The 17,926-nt window shown below is 38.3% G+C and overlaps 1 protein-coding gene across 1 annotated transcript; it reads left to right on the top strand.

The window, feature by feature from the left end:
- Window positions 1–989: 989 nt before the first annotated feature.
- Fibin (fin bud initiation factor homolog) lies at window positions 990–3,122 on the top strand. The gene has a single exon (XM_027936394.2). It carries the CDS (start codon window positions 1,328–1,330, stop codon window positions 1,961–1,963), a length of 636 nt encoding a protein of 211 aa, XP_027792195.1. The 5' UTR covers window positions 990–1,327; the 3' UTR covers window positions 1,964–3,122.
- Window positions 3,123–17,926: the final 14,804 nt, after the last annotated feature.

Below are 17,926 nucleotides of genomic sequence, written 5' to 3'. Positions count from 1 at the left end.
GGCCTGTAAAATGGACATTTGCTAGTAAATTCACAAACAAGAAACTAACTGCCTTATGAAAAAAGTAAGGATTTCTTCCAAATGAAATTAAAAGACTCTGTACCTTAATAGTTCAACTAGTCTGTATTAAACAATTTGTTTAACACCCTACCCTTTCTTATTTCCTTTTGGAAAATGAAGACAACTCTGCCAACCCTGTACTCTCCAAAAGTTTCAAAGTACTTCAGAAGAGGCAATAGCTGTAAAGTCTTAGGTTAAAGAATCAGTACAGGAGCTCAGTATGGATGGTTTTCCATAAAAGTTAAATAAAGATCTCAGTTGTCCTTTTTCGTATTAAATTGGAAAAAAATCCATTTGCAGGTGTTTTTGTTTGTTTGTTTGTTTGTTTTGTTTTGTTTTGTTTTTTGTCATATGCCTATGAGCAATGGTGTATCAATCACTTGTCTATTCCTATTGCTCTGAAAGTTTTGTTTTTATAAATTTTAACTAAGCATTTGTAAGCAAAACTGCCATTTCCAACACTCCAAATTTGTTTTCAAGGGCAATTGTTTTAAAGATGAAAATAGATGTACTCCACAAATCCAACCTGATATGTATTTAAACTTACGAAATGGTATTTCTCCAGAGTATGTTAATAGCATACTTCCCTGCAGTATGTTAATAGCAAAACTCTCTTTTTGTTTTAGAAATTCTACTTTTTCTCTTCTCATTTCCCCCTTCAAGCTGAATTCTGTTTTTCAGGATGTCTCCTTCCAATCTTTAAAAAGAGACCCTGTACCTTTAATAACAGAGACCTGGTGAAAGGTTTCTTTCCAAACTTGTTCCCTGGCTTCCAAGTGACGAAACCAGCTGTAATTTGAGAGCCCAGAGATCCTTAGGATATCTTTAGCCAAAGGAAAAGCTCCCTCCGTATTCCCACCCAGTCCAGAAGTTGAAAGTGTCAGAAAGCAAGGGCTTCTCTCTCTAGCTACACGCTCCATCTCCCAGGAGCTAGGGGCAACCGAGCCAGCGACGTTCAGCGCTCTGCAGGAGGCCTTCTCCCCTCCGCCCTGTGATCCCGTCTGGGCTGCAAGAGAGCGGGAGTTCCAGCCACTGAGCAAACGCAGAGCGAGGTGCACCCTGCGCTGTTGCGGGGCAGTGCTACCCAGGCGCTGTCGCCCACAGCCACATGAAGCCTGCTGGGGTGCAGGGGCCACGGTGCAGCAAGCCGGCGGGGACTGAGGAGGACGCTGTCTCAGGAAGGCACTGACTCCCCAGGGGACCCCTTTCCTTGTTCCTGGACAAAAGCGTCTTCTCCTGGGGTCCCTGGTCATCCTGAATCTTCAGAATGATGGTCCTGAAGTTCCTCTGGATGGGTTTCCTCTGCCACCTGTGTCAGGGCTACTTTGACGGCCCTCTCTACCCAGAAATGTCCAATGGGACTCTGCACCACTACTTCGTGCCGGATGGGGACTATGAGGAGAACGATGACCCCGAGAAGTGCCAGCTGCTTTTCAGGGTGAGTGACCGTCGGCGCTGCTCCCAAGGGGAAGGGACCCAGGCCAGTCGCTTGATGAGTCTCACCCTTCGAGAGGAGTTCACCGTGCTGGGCCGCCAGGTGGAGGATGCTGGGCGCGTCTTGGAGGGCATCAGCAAGAGCATCTCCTACGACCTGGATGGGGAAGAGAGTTATGGCAAGTACCTGCGGCGGGAGTCCCACCAGATCGGGGATGCCTACTCCAACTCTGACAAGTCCCTCACTGAGCTGGAAAGCAAATTCAAGCAGGGCCAGGAACAGGACAGCCGGCAGGAGAGTCGGCTCAACGAGGACTTCCTGGGGATGCTGGTCCACACCAAGTCCCTGCTGAAAGAAACGCTGGACATCTCCACAGGGCTTAGGGACAAATACGAGCTGCTGGCCCTCACCATCAGGAGCCACGGGACTCGGCTAGGTCGGCTGAAAAACGATTATCTTAAAGTATGAGGTGGAAGGGCACAAATGCCAGAGAGAGCAATCAAATCAGCTCTGTAGTGGAGGGTGGGGGATAGATGAGGGGGCTAAATTTTTCCTTACTCTTATAATATTTTATATCCAGATTTGCACTTTGAGAATGAATCTGAAATCATCTTTAAAAAAGAAAGGGTTGAAAGGTGAAGTGGTTGTTTTAATTCTGTGCATTATTTATGTGATTGTTGCAGATTTATCTATCCGTGGGAAAGAACGATTGAAAGCAATGCCCCCTCTTTCCTAGTGAGCTTTAAAATAACTCTGCAGAGATATTTGTTTCAGCCACATCCAAAAGGATACAGGCTATGCAGGAGAGACTGATTAAACTCCCCCTTCCTGGAGATTATGGGGATATACCCAAGGAGCATAGTGCCAAGCTCCTTTCACCTTCAGCTTTCTCTCTTGGGCTTTACAAACAAAGTGACTGTTTTTCAAATGAGGTCCAAGGTGTTGCTCTCTATGCCTGCCAGTCCGTGGAAGTTGCTTGCTTCTTCTGCTTTTCTCTCTTATTTATTAACCATGGTCTGTGAGTTGTTTTTGTTTTTGCTTTTTTTTTTTTTTTTTTGTAAGCATATTGTTGGGAAACTATGTGCAAATCATCTTTTATAGGAAGATTTGCAAGTTTCCTCTGTGGCTGTATGTAAGTTTCAGCAGCAACATTGAAGAAGTCTAAGCTTTGTGGTAGTTGCCCTCTCATGTTGATATGCTGATTTGTTATGTCTCCTTGTGTGTCTATGCTTTGTCATCAGTGCAAGAGTCAATTACAAAAAAGTAGTTTGAACACCCCATGCAGAAGCCTATGATTGAAGTTGTCAATGTATTTTTTTTCTCATTCAGGGGTTTTGCTTCTCTTTGCCTATTAGAAACTTGTATTTCAAGGAGTGTGTGTGGGGGGGGGATTCTAATTCTAATAACTCCTTAGCTAAGTTTTATTATTCAGCCAATAAATGTGTTTTCACATAATACTGGCTTATTTTCTAATTTATATCTGTACATTTCATATTTCAAAGAGAGGCCCATGCAAAGGAGAGAGGATGGATTTAAGCCAGTTTACTTAGCGTGTATGATAAAGAAGGAAGAAGGAAAGCTATGCATTTAGCAATTCTCCCCTCCCTGCTAACCCTTACCATCCTTGTGAGGAAAAAAAAAAAAAACTAGCTTGTGCCAGAACTTTAAATTTAATCTCTGCTGCTCTACTTAAAAACTCATTTTCTCCAACTTCTCCCATAGACTCAATTGGAATAGTACATAAAGAAGCTCATAGTTTATTCACCCTCATTGTGCAGAGGGAGCATTTTATTTTAATTTGCTAGAACCATAGTAGATGCTTAATCATTTCAAAGCTGAGTCTATGTTATTTACTCAACAGCTTTAAAAGGTGAAAATTCACTTTATTTCATATCTTCCTCTGGCCAGTCCTCACCATCACCATAAATATGCTTCTCTCCCCAACCCTCTCTGTCACGCACACATACATACACTCACAGGAAAATAAATGAATGTTCCTGTTCATCTGTTGAGTAGAAAAGTCGTTTATTTTTCTCCCATACGTGAGGAAACCAGTTTCTATGACCAGTTTTGAACTATTTCTATGAAGTTCCAATATCTTCCTACTACAGTAGGGGAAACTGAGGCCTCAAAAGGGTAATTGAGTGATCCCCACTCAGTTAGCTCTAAGAGCCCCAGGACTCCTAGATTTAATTGTAGGACTTTCTTAGACTGTTCTTCCTCAAGGATACTGAAAGAGAAGAGAAAGTGGCTGGAGGCTAAGTCCTTTGCTTACCTATTTTATGAAATGCAATAGGACAACTTATAGAACAGCACTTAAAATCCTCATTTATAATTTCTTTTCATCATTCACGGCTTTTAGCTGCCTTGAAGATTTGTGTGGGGGAAGGAGTTCAATGATCACCACTTAGAAGGGCTTCCTTTTTTATTCTGTGGGGAAAAAAAAATCAGGGAAAAAATAAAAAACCAGCAAGGACAAAGATGATATTTGGTAGTTACAGTTCATAGATCGAAGACAGCATCCTTTCCTGTCTCAAAATTGTCATATCACTTCAAGGTGCTCAGACATATAATTCCCAGATATATCAAATGCCATCTTTTTTATTTTCCCAACTTTAATATGAAGATTTTGGACATGTGATAGGGCTGAAAAACTGGTTTCTTTGTATGTGATAATTCAATCAATCAGTAACGGTTGCATAGAATATTATATTAAGAAGAATTCAAAAGGCACAGAAGTAAAGAATGCTGTCCCCAATTAGGGATGTCTTCCCTGGGTGCAGGAAGAGGAGTGGCCACACATCTGCTACAAATTTGAAAACCCTGAAATAGATTATGTATGAGGTTCTTTCCAGTGCTAGTCTTTTATGATTCCTACAAAACCAGAGGGAAAGTATCCAGCATTGAATTACTCCATTCAAGGCTAGATGTGCATATTGCCAGTAATCCCTCAGAGTCTTATGTAAATGGTCGAGAGGGTAAATGGGAGCTTCAAGGTGCTGGGAGGGAGCTGGGGCTGCCCCAACAGCCAGCCCAGAGGCTGGCAGCACCAGGCTTTTCTAACCCTCTGATGGTGGAGAGCCAGCCCACTGAGATCTTTCCTCTCCACTTCCTCATTATTCTCATTAGTCTTCCTTACTCACACAGTGACACATTCTCTATTACAGCAGTGGTCTTTTACTTCTCAGACCATGAAACATCTAGAGTCTGGTCAAAAACCACATGCTCTCTTCCATGAGAAATCTACTCACAAACACATCTATACAATTTGGGGTCTTACCTGTTTTCATAAATATTTGTTGATCTCTTAATCTCCATCAGATGCTCATCTCCATCAGATGTTGGTGATTTGGAGATGTTACAATGCCTTGGGACTGTATCTGTGGACCCAAAGTTTAATAGAGCCTCTTAAAGTTTTATTTGGAGCAGAAGGCAATTGTTCCTGTTGTGATCATTATTACCAAACACAGTAACAACAAATTTTACTGGTAAGTCAATATAGTGGTAAGGCCCAGTGCTAAGAACTTTGCCTGAGTTAATTCCCTTAATTCTGATAGCAAACTGTATGAGGAATTTTAAAAGAGACAGTAATACATTTTAAGCACTTTTTTATAACAGTGTCCAAGATAGAGTGAATCCTCAATAAATGTTAGTTGTTATTACTGCTTTTATTATTGTCATTATTTTTTTGGCTGTCGCCCAGAAGTCCTAGACACTTTCAGCAAGGTTAAAACTGTGCAATGTCTTATGTACTTCATTGATGCTTATTTAGAGTGACATGTGATCAAATAAAAGAAGAATGTAGAGGATAGGGGTCCACTGGGGCCTCTAGCCATCTGTTCCAAATGCTGTCTCTATGGTTCAGATGCCCAAAACTGTCTTTCAGTCAGAAGATTATTGGATTCTGTGCTTATATGATAATTCATTGATAATTTGTGAGATGCATTGTTTTGCACCACTAGTTCTCACTCTCTCAATCTGACCATGTGAGGAAGCATTTGGTAGGTATTTATCTAACTGGAGCTTGTTGGTGAAAGACAACAGACTAGTTTGGCCTCTGCAAGATCAAAGCCTGTCCCATGGATTTCACCAGAATCCTCCAGAAGTCAGCAGGTATGTTATGCATGGCAACACAAAGAGGTTGCTCAACAGTTCACATACTTTCCATTGCTTTTTAAACTCCTGTATATAATTCTGCTAACAGGCTCAAAACTTTCTGACAAAGCCTTAAAACTTAGACTGTAAACTACTTTAATAATTTATGTAAAGAGCTTCAGGACATTTTTCAGAGGATGATTATTAAAATCATCTTAATATGGAATATTATTTGGGTAGGAAATAGAAACACTAAATGTGTGGTTTACACAGGCTTAATATAAGAAGGAAAACATTTGGAGGCCTAAAGTTTTGATTAGAAATAGAATACAAAAATATGTAACAATAATTCACTAGTATATGGAATTGGATACTATAAAGCAACTTAGTAATTTTTATTTGGACTGGTCTTTAATGAATACAATTTCTAAAGTTTGGGTCCCAGTAGATATGCCACTCATCAAATAGTTTTTATGCGCCACCATACAAGGTATCCAAGAAAGATGTATAGATGTGTAACTTTTCTTCTGAATATAAAGCCTTAAATTCTGGGTGTTGATAGCATAGAAAAGATAATGAGCACAAAGAAAAGAAACTCATTCATACTCTCAAACTCCTTCTGCCGCACACCCACTATCTGTCTTCTTCCAGCTCTTTTTATGCATCTTTATGTGTATCTTTTTCTTTAGGAAAAAGAAATGATATGGTAAGAACACACTGCTTGTTGTCAATGTTTACTGTAGTCATTAAATATGTTTAACAGCAAAAATCCTTTCAAAAGGCTTAGTTGTATCCACAAGGCTTCAAGAGTCAAAAGTTCTGGGTGCTAGATCTTTTCCCACAATCTATCAGCTGTGCAATTTTGAACAAATATCTTAGATGTTCTGACATCCAGTGACTTTGTTTGCAAAATGAAGATAAAAATAGCTAGCATTTATTGAAGAAGCATGACTCAAAGCATTTTCTGTAAGTCATCTTACAAAAATCTTCCCAGGATTTCATTTCAGGTAGACATTATATTTTTATGTTTAAAAAATATAAGTACACACAATATTGGGTTTTGTTGTGATTTGTCCAAGATTTCACACTTGGCTAAGAGTCAAGATTTAAGCACAGGTAGTCTGACCCCTCTACCCCCACAATAACATCTAAATGGTGCTTTCTCTCTCTTAAGGCAGGAGATTGAACCCATCATTTGTTAACTCATTTTCTATTCTAGAATCTATGATAAATGGCCTGTGAAATGAACATTTCCCTTATATGAATTTCTTTTTTAAAATATTTTTTTAGTTGTAGTTGGACATAATATCTTTATTTTATTTATTGTTACGTGATGCTGAGGATCGAACCCAGCACTTCGCACGTGCTAGGCGAGTGCTCTACCGCTGAGCCACAACTCTAGCCTCTTATATGAATTTCTTAACTGAAAAAAATTTCAAATCCAAGTTATCTCAGATAAAATTTTTCTTTCTCTGCATGATTTTATTTTGGGAATTATAAATTCCTTATACCTGCATGTGCCACTCTATGGTTCTTTGCCTAGGAACAGCTGGCTTCATGTCAAATCTTACTTTTTCCATGCACTTTCACATGGATTGTCATGTTTGACCATGAGAAAATTTTTATAGATACTGAATTGGCAAGGACCATTCATAGAATTCACCATCTGAGAGATAGTGGCCCAATATTTGTTTACAGCTAGTAAATTATTCTGTCAGTACTTCCTAGGCTCTCATATAAAGATTTCTCATTTAGGCAGGTTTTCCAAGCTCAAAAATATAATGCTAGGCAGTGCCTAATTTTAGATTAGGTGGTTTTAAAAGACCTCTCTGAATAACTAGGAAGGATATTTGAAAAGAACCTTAAATCTTGAGTAGAAGCCAAAAATGTAAATGTCAGAGCAAAAGAGTGTTCCTGGTAAATGAAGCTGAGGAAAATTTATGTGGGAAAAATAAAAGAAAAGGAAAAAAAAAAAGCAATGGGACTATAGCAGAACAAATCAGAAAAACAGTGAAAGACTTTGAGTAGAGGAGAACTGAGAGTTAGGTAATAGAAGAACTGAATGGCCACAATAAGAAATTTGGAAATTATTTCAGTTTCTAGGGGAAGGCAATGGGGGATCTAAGTAGAGAAAGGGAAGATCTGATTTACAGAAAAAGACTACTATAAAAGGAGATCAGACTGCAGGGCAGCAAAGTAGAAGCAGAAAGGCACTTAGGTAGTTACTAGGCCACATCAATTACAGAGAATGAAGGCTCTAAGGGGGTAGTGTTGAAAACAGCAGTAACTTGTCTTCATACTGTACAAATATTTCCTTTTTGTCTCAGAAAAACACTTTCCCGTCTGCTCTCGCAACTGACCTAATTCTCCAACTCTGGATTCCATCTCTTCCTCCTCATTTGCATTTAATGTTAGTATTTTCTCCTTCTGATTCCAAACCACCTTCCTCTCATCAGGAGGATCAGGATCAGGATAGGCAGGCATAGAATATAGCTGCTCTTTCTGATAATACCAGGTAATGTGTGGACCCCAGCTGACCCTCTGAATCTAAGCTCCAATTCTGACCCACTACTCCAAGCTCTGGCTTCCCTGCTTGATGGGTTAAAATACAGACGCACAACCACAAGCATATCTCACATGTTTGGCTATTACCAGAAAACAACTATAATTGCAGAAAAATTTAGACATTCTCCCTTTATCAACTATCTCAAACATCATCACTGTATCTCTATTTTTTCTGCATTTTTTTTTCACAAGAGCTTATCTACTTGAGTTATATTTAAATATAAAACTGTGCTCTTAAGGATTTCCAGGATTTTGCATTACCTTGGGTTCAGTCTGGGCATGAAACATTCTATTTTGACTCTAGCTAGCATTTAGTTTGGTGACCTATATATTTCACTATCTACCCCTTTTGCTTTTCTACGAAAAACAGAAGATATTTTGTATGTCAACAGCTTACTGTTTATGGAAAGGATCCTGACAGCTATGATTAATGAAGTAAAGTCTCCATGCTCCAGGGCTGGCAGTAATGGCTTGCATTTTCCAGTTGTGAAAAGTTTCCTCCTGCAGGCAGTTAAAGAAATGTGTTTCCTGAATGTCTTCTCTGGCTTTGATCTCTGCCCAACTCTCATCCCAAGACCAAGCAACAGAAATACTCTACTCAATTTTCAAAATGTACCCTTTGCTGGCAGCCACACTGGGTCAACCACTGATTCTTTCCACAAAATTCTACTACAGATTAAATTATATAGTGCCTAAAACCTAGTGAGTTTGCTTTGCTCTGAATTTTACTTTTACTTACCTATCAAATGTCAGTCCTGCTCCAGTTCCCTCATCTCCTTGACTCCTCCAAGCTCTTTCTGTCTTGTTCTCTTTTCTCTTTGCAGTGGGAAATAGAGGCAGAACCCAATTCACACTGCTCTTCCACAATTTATTAGCTGGGGATTCAATCAAGCTGTGTAACCTCTCAGTCTCAATTCCACTGCCACAGCAGTAAATATGACACAGAATGTGCAATTGGATAAGCCCATGTGGGGCAAGGTCTGACCATAATACAGAGCAAAACTATCACTATTTTCATACTTTGTAGCAGTGTGTAGCTCATCAAGAGAATTCTCTTTTAAGAAGAGATGTTTTGTGTGTTCTTAAGTTGAAATGAGAAACATCGTATTTTGAATTTAGACATTCCATGTATTTCCTATGAATCAGTCAGTCTTCACCTCTCCATTCTCAGCTGGTTCCTCAGAAGCCAAAGAAGTGTTCATTCCCATTCACACAAGAGTAGTTCCTACGTACATGTTTACACCCCAAACATGTTCTCCCTATTTGGAGCAAGAGAGGGAATGCTACAGCAGGCAATAACAGTTAGAAAATTTGCTCTTTCTCCATTTTCAAATGTTAACCATTGTTTTACAGGGTGAGACACATAGAAGAAATTTAGGAATTTCTGCATATAGACAGCAACAGTGGAAAACTCCCCAAACCTGGCAAAAAACCTAAGAGTTCAAGAGAATAAGGATATTAATATCTAATATTTATTGAGCACTAGCCACTTATTAGATCTTGGGTATCTGGAAATGTCCAGTTTTCTTTTCACCCATAAAATGAAAGGCCAGACCTCAATTGTGGTGATAGTCTTTAAGTGATCTCAGTATGGAGAGCATTAGGGTGACATGAAACTCTTTAAGTAACTTCTATTATGAGAAATTTGTTGTCCCTAGCTGCCTGGTGGAAATCTGTAGTTCACAGCGTGAGATTTCCAGAGATGATTGGGCTAATCCAAGTCCTGTTTTAGGTCTGTTATAAATGGCGGTCTTCACTAAGAGTACCTTGAGACATTTGCCTGTATTCATGAAGATTTCTTAAAAGAGAAGTAAGCTTGGAAATTCTTGAATATACCTCCTTCTCTTCATGCACCCTCTACCTGGGCTGCAAAGGAAGAGGCCTTGGCTCATTTGAATGAGGACTCAGGATAAGGCATGTGGTCTCTGTAACATGCCCAGAAAAGATTTGAATCTGTACCCTCTTTAACACAAAAACAGACAATCTGACCCAATGAATGGTAGTATGTGCATATAACTAGCTATAAATATAAAAAAACTAATAAGTATATTTCATTTCTAAACTAATGGCATCTTGGTTACTTGAAAACTTCAAAAACAGAACAATTTTTAACTATTTGGCTAAAGTAAAAACTTATTCAGGCATAGAAATTGGCAAAGGTTATACTAATGATAAATACTTATCCCATAATCACATTTTCCATAAACCCTCTAATTTCCAAGAGTTTAACCAAAAAAAAAAAAAAGAATTGTGGAGAAAAATCTGAACAGACAGTCCACAAAAACAGCATAATATTAACAAGATGTCAGGGTTTACAGATTTTCCCATTTCCTCTGTAAAAATCTTACCATTACCAAAACATGAAACTGCCACTTTTGCCTTTAAATAACTGTTTAAAAAACTACTTTTCCAAGGAATTATTCGTTCATCAGACACTGAACACCTACTATGCACAGTTGCTCAACTATGTATAGGTGGACCTTGTTCCTTCTGATCCTTCCTATAACACAACTGCATGATCATGTGTTATGCAGAAGATAAAACACGAACAATAAAATCTACTATTTAATATGTGTCAGCTATACTTTCTAAGCATGTCACATATATTAAAGACAGGTAGTCCATAACAATCCTTTTCAAGTGTTGCTTATAAGCTGCTCAACTATCTGTCTAGAATATCAACTCTTCCTTATTGCTCTTCCTGATCTGCTTCCCTACCACAATTGCATCTCTGGCTATTAGCCTCTCCTAATCTGGCCCATTCTGCCCTATGATGGAACCATAATTCTGGAAGGACCCAAACATCTTTCAACTAGGAGTTCAGGAGTACATAAAAAAAGATTTCTGTCAGTGATTCCAGGAGCTAAATAAAACAAACTTTGGATTAAACTGAGAAAGAAATAAGAACAAATTAGCAAGTGATTCAAGTTTCCAGGATTGAGCCAACCAACTTGAGAGGGAAACTGAAGATTTTAACATTATGTTAACCTCTGACAGGCTGAAATAGCAATAAAACCATATTTGTAATTACATATTTAGCTACAGTTTTGGCCCTGCTAGCTACCTAACCTGAGAACATCAGAGTTAGAAATTACCTTAACAAATGGAGAAGCTGAGGCCTAAAGTGGTAGAAAAACTTATGCCAGTTCTTACAAATCCCTACTACAAAGAATAAGCCAAATAATATTGACCAAACTATACTGTTTTATTGAGTGCATGTACAAATACAGTATACATAACAACAAATCCCACCATTACGTACTACTATAATACACCAATAACAAATATGGAGAAAAAAAGAAGTAGGCCAGGTGCAGTGGTACATACTCGTAATCTAAGCATCTTTGGGAGCTGAGACAGGAGTATTGCAAGTTTGAGGCCAGTCTGAGTCAAGTAAACAGACCCTGTCTCAAAATAAAATGTTAAAAGGGGGTCTGCTGGGATGTAGCTCAGAGGTACAGCGTACCTGGGTTTGATCCCTAATATCACAGGAGAAGGAGGGGGGACAGGGAAGATGTGTCACATAATCAACAAACCCAGACAGAGGACCAGGTGAACCTTGTTCACCTGGTCATCCACTATCTGATCCTTCCTATAATACAACCACCCTGTCATGTGATTACACAATGTGGACATGAATTCTCCAATTTCTGAAGCACTCCTTTTCTTCTCAGAGACTGCATTCATGTGTTGGAAAGTTCAAATTATAAGAAATTGTTTACATTGTTATTACAAATTTATAACTGATGAAAACTTTTAATATTTATGGGTATTGTGAAATGTTTTAATACATACATGTGTTATATAATATTTAAATACATTGAAATGTTTCGATACATATATATGTTATATAATATTTAAATAAGTTTAATATATTTATCTCCTCCAACATTTGTCATTTCTTTATGGTGAAAAAATTCAAAATCCTCTCTTATACCTTTTTGAAACTCATAGTACATTATTGTTCTCTTCAGTTGCCCTACTCTGCATTAGCACACCAGAACTACTTACTCCTGTATAACTCTAAAATGGTACCCATTGATCAACTTTTCCCCAACCTCCTTAACCACAATTCTCCCCAGAGTCCAGTAACCACCACTCCTCTATCAACTTGTACATGCGAGGCAAGCACTCTACCAACTGAGCTGTATCCCCAAGCCCCAAAACAACCATTCCAATGTCCAAAAACATTTCTCCTGTTTTCTTTAGAAGTTTCATAATTTCCAGTCTTACATTTAAGTCTTTAATTCATTTTAAGTTGACTTTTGTACCTTTTGACAAATGGGGGTCTAGTTTCATCCTTCTTTCTGCATGTGGATATCCAATATTCACAGCACCATTTGTTGAAAAGTCCATCCTACCTCCAGCAGGTAGGATGTTTTTTGCAACTTTTTCTAAAATGATTTGACTATTGATGTGTAGGTTTATGTCTAGGCTTTCTGTCCTAAGTGCTCTAAGTGTCTGTTTTTATGCCAATAACATGCTGCTGACATTACTAAGCTTTTTAGTACATTTTGAAGTTGGGTAATACGCTGCCTCCTGCACTGTTCTTTTTGCTCAAGATGGCTTTGAAGTTTCAGGTTTTGCTGTGGTTCCATACAAATTTTAGGAATTTTTTCCAAGTTTTGTAAAGAATGTCACTGATGTTTTATTATAGGGATTGCACTCAATCTATGGATTTTGGGGGGTAGTATGGACATAATAAATCTTCCCATTCACAAACACAGGGTGTCTTTCCATTTGCTTGTGTCCTCTTCAGTTTCTTTAATTTTGCTGATGTTGTTGGTGTTTTTATATCTTGAGATGAAATCACTCTTCACTGATCTTTCATCATTCATGGACTCACAGCCCCTACCCCTCCCTTTTCCAGACTAAGTTAATCAACTATCCAGTAGCTCCTTTGGCCAGGCTCAATATCCCTAGTTCCTCCAACTTTTACTCACATAACATAAACAATAACCCAGATCTGTAAGCTTTTGCCAGGAAGAAAGGATTTGTTGTAGTTAAAAGCATAGCCTTTGCCGACAGATAAACCCCTGGGTGGAATTTCAGTTCTGCACTCACACCCATGCCCAAGGAATGTTTATTTAATCTGACCATATTTTGGGTTCCTTTTACATAAATTGATAAAGATGATACCAACCTCCTAAGGTTCTTGGGGTAAATAAATGTACTAATACATGTAAAATGCTAAGTGCCATGTTTAACCCTTTGTAGGCATTCAGCATATATATTTGAATAGAGGAATGAATGAACCCCTAGTTGGGTACTTTGTCTAAACTCAGCACTGAGATATTTTGTAGAATAAGCAGCAAACCTGGAGAAGACCCTGCTGGGGAGATGGGCATAGGAGGAAGGCAAGTAAAAGATGCAAATGAGAACATAGGGCTATCGTGGTTGATGAATTTTATACAAAGTTCACCTCAGCTCTTTCTGTCCCAAGTTTACCAACCACCCAAGAAAGCAGTGTGCTTCGTATAGGGCATTCTGTTCAGTACAGGAGTGGAAGGAAAAGTCTTGAATGCATGTCCTTTCGTACTACTCTGGACATTCTCATAAAGATCCAACCACATGCAAATTTGAAAGCTCAAATACTAAGTTATTTTGGGAATGGGAGAAAAGGTACTTTATATTCTTTCTCCTTCCTCTACAAAAATAGCTGAACAAACTTTCCTAACTCATTCCCAAAACCTTCTTGTTTGGGCTGAGCTCAGTCCTGGAAGGTCTTACCCTAGAGAGAAAGGCCTGAGAAAGTCATTAAAGGCAAGTGAGAACCCTGAAATGGAAAGACGCAGGGAAGATGGAAATTCAATTGGATTTTTCTCCCAGGTGATCCATCTTTCAATAACAGGAAGATGAAACCAAGTAAACTGCCTCAAGAATAACATCTCCTAAATCATTATGAACTTAAATATAGCTTGAAGTGGGGCTTTGGATATAGTCTGCCTTGCCTAGAATTCAGGCTCCTCTCTTTATTATATAGATTGTGGAAAAGAGACTGAAATTACTTAGGCCTCAATTTTCTCCACTATAAAAAAAAAAAAAACAGATAATGGTCCTTATAAGATTTTGAAGAGAACTAAAACAAAGAATCCAATTTGTTCTGTTGCTAGTATGTACCTTAGAACTATCTCATTAGGTGTAAAACAAGAAGCCTTTGTCCTATTAACATATTGTAATCAAATCATTGATACTGAGTCCATATTCTTTCCCCCCTCCTTATTCTTATTCCTATGTCCCTTCTGGTTCTTGGTGGGAAGGAAAAATACTATACCAATATATGATCCACCACTTCTCAGAAAAAGCTTATCAAAGAGGAAGGACTATATTCATTAAGGTTGGAGTATAACTCAAAAGGAAGGCATAGCAACCAGGATGTTGCTAAGCATCATGCAATGCCTACCGTGTTCCCCTATAATGAGGAATTATCTAGCCAAAAATATCAATAGTGCCAAAGCTGAGATTCACTGGTCTAGAATACACAGGACAAATAAGGGACTGGTGGCACAAGAGGGAGATGATAATAAAAGGATCTTGAATATTAAGCTAAGATTTCTTCTGAAAGATAATGCATTATAGGATTACAGGATTGCATTATAGGGTTTGAGGTATGAAGAAAATAGAATTTGGGAATGATTTGTATTACAAAGCTTTGTCTAATGTATTGGAACATAGAGAGTTCTAGGCATCCTCATGCATGTGTACATCTTTTATATCATCATATTGTGGATACAATGCCCCAACATCTGCTTGAGAAGTGAAAGAATCTATCAAAAGGTTAATTTTATCTCATTGGCATGAACAAACAAAAATCGTGATTTCTGATCCTTCCATTGATTGGGGCTTCCTCTAAATTTTTGCAAGACAATTAAAGGGGATAGAGAGAGTCAATTTAGTCTAACTAATAGTTCTGCATGATGTAGACAAAACATCTGGTTGACTGGCACTTTCATTTCCTACTTGGTTGTTTTGAAGTGGAGGAAACATAATCATTGTTGATGCTTACCAGTCATCATTGTAAACCCAGCTGATCACAGGGTAGGTTCAACTCATCCTAAAATAAAGAATCAGAGGTACCCATCTTCAATCTGAAAGACCATTGCTTACCAAAAAAAAAAAAAAGAGCTCTAGAGTTCAATTGAAGAACACAAGCATAAGTCATTTCATTGTGATCGTTCATATTCAAGCACACTTTTGAAGTTGCCTAATGTGTCTGGGAATTTGTTTAATCCATCAGAGCATTGGGCAAGGCCATGTTTTCTAGACCAGGGCTATTGAGGTCTGGAGGAAGTCTCTTCATTCTCCTCACACACAAATTGCTATCTGCTTACAAAACCAGATACAGCCAAGAGAATGAATCCACCCAGAATGTTAGCATTGTGTTTTTTGTTTTAAATTGTTTGCCAAAGGACACACCTTATTCTAATTTATCAGAAGGAATGATACAGGCCAGTGAAAACCCTGGTACTTTTTTTCTAACTTACAAATACTGCCCATCTTTCTAAACCCAGCTCATCTGCCTTCTCTTGAACTACTCTTCATGGTAATATCATACATGAAAACATTAGCAAAGACTCCTTAGATCACTGTGTCAAGAAGAATCTGGGAGTCTTATCAGGGCTCAGTGAGAAAGAACTCTATGATCAACTAGCACCGCCTTCCAGATGAGGAGGAGTAGGAGACACTATGTGAACCAAGTATTTGCTTTCTTCATCCTTTTCTGACATTTATTGACAGTGTCATTAAGTTTTGTCACAGTGCTAGACACTGCTCTGGAAATAGGAAATAATAGATATTATCCTTGCTCTCCTTGAGCTTAAAGAGTAGGAAAGGGATCATTAAGAAAATAACCATCTATATGAAAAATAATCTCTATTGTATTCAGGATAGCCACAATTGTTTGTTGCTTCATCCATGAAAAGCTGGCATCTATTTCTTTGAATCCAGATAGCCCGTGACTTGCTTTGACCAATAGAATGTCGTAGGGGTGACACTGTGTTAGCTATGAACCTGAACTTTAAAAGGCCTGACTGGACACTTTTGCTCTGTGCATGCTTGTCACTAAAGTGTGAAGATTGTTGAAATGTTGGACTAGACTACTGAGTGAAGAGCCCACATGCCAATATCCAGGAAAGGCAGAGGTCTTGTTGGACCTGACAAAGCCATCCAAGCTCCCAAACTGCTGCTTTACGAGTGACCCCAGTCTTCACAATGTGGAGCAGAAAAATCACCCAGGTGATTCATATCAGACCAAAGAACTGTCAGAAACATAAATTGTCATTTTCTAATCCACAGAATGTGAGGTTCATTTGGATGCAACAGACCTCCACCACATTTCCCTTTCTATTACATTAATACATTAAAATACATTCTATTTTTTGAAATTTTTTTAGTTGTTGATAGACCTTTATTTTATTAATTTATTTATATGTGGTGCTGAAAATCGAACACAGTACCTCACACCTGTGAGGCAAGCGCTCTACCACTGAGCCCATTACCCTGTTTTATTTTCTTTATGGCTTTTATCACTACCTAAAATCACTGTTTTTACTTATCTGTTGTTCATGTTTCTAAGTGGGAGAAAATCTTTGTGAGAGATGAGACCTTACTTATACTGTTTCCTGCTATAACCTTGGTGCCTAGAACAATGCTTGATACAAAGCAGATGTTAATACTATACACATAAATATTTGCAGAGTAAGAGAATAGATGATTAGTTGCAATTATAACGGATGTGGCAAGGGAAAATAGATATTATTGTAATAGTTTCTAATAAGAGGATTATTATAAACTCCCTTGGTGAGGGAAAGGAGGAAAAGGAAGGCTTGTTTTAATGAAATATGCATCTGCTGTGTATAGGATGAATGTAAGGAAACTCTAGTTACTGTTCAGTTGACTACTTATCTTGTAAGTAACAATATCACTTTAAACTTTCTGTAATGGCAGAGTATGTTTTGTTTTAGTTTTGATTTTGTTTCAAACTGGTTTTAGAACCATCTGCCAAGGATCCATCTTCTAATTACCTACTTAACTAATTAAGTAGACAAGGGTTATAAGAACATATTACAAAACTTCTCAAGAAGAGAATACACAAAGTCTACTATCTGCCTCTGCTAAGGACACAATAGAAGGGGAAAACTCTTCCTTCTAAATCTGAAAAAAAAAGCCTCTTTTATTTTTTAACTAATCTATTTTAATTAGGTATATATAACAGCAGAATTTATTTTGATTTATTGTACACAATTGCAGCACAACTTTACATTTCTATGGTTGAACACAATGTAGCATCACACCATATGTGCAGTCATACATATACCTAGGGAATGATATCCATCTCATTTCACCATGATATCCATCTCATTTCACCTGCCCCTGTGCACCCTCTCTACCCTCCCTCCCCTTTACCCAATCAAAGTTGCTCCATTTTCCCCATGCCTCCCTCCTCCCCACTATGGATAAGCATTCACTTATCAGAGAGAACATTAAGCCTTTGGTTTTGTGAGATTGGCCTACTTTGCTTAGCATGATATTCTCTAACTCCATCCATTGACCTGCAAATGCCATAATTTTATTTTCTTTTAATGCTGAGTAATAGTCCATTGTGTAAATATACCACAGTTTCTCTATCCATTCACCTATTGAAGGGCATCTAAGTTACTTCCACAGTTTAGCTATTGTGAATTGAGCTGCTATGAATATTGATGTGGCTGTGTTACTATACTATGCTGATTTTAAGTCCTTTGGGGATGAGGAGTGGGACAGCTGGGTCAA

Source organism: Marmota flaviventris, chromosome 9, assembly GCF_047511675.1.
Source record: "Marmota flaviventris isolate mMarFla1 chromosome 9, mMarFla1.hap1, whole genome shotgun sequence".
Taxonomy (NCBI): Eukaryota; Metazoa; Chordata; class Mammalia; order Rodentia; family Sciuridae; genus Marmota; species Marmota flaviventris.
Note: the sequence above shows the minus strand (reverse complement) of the source record. Positions and strands in the feature narration are given on the sequence as shown.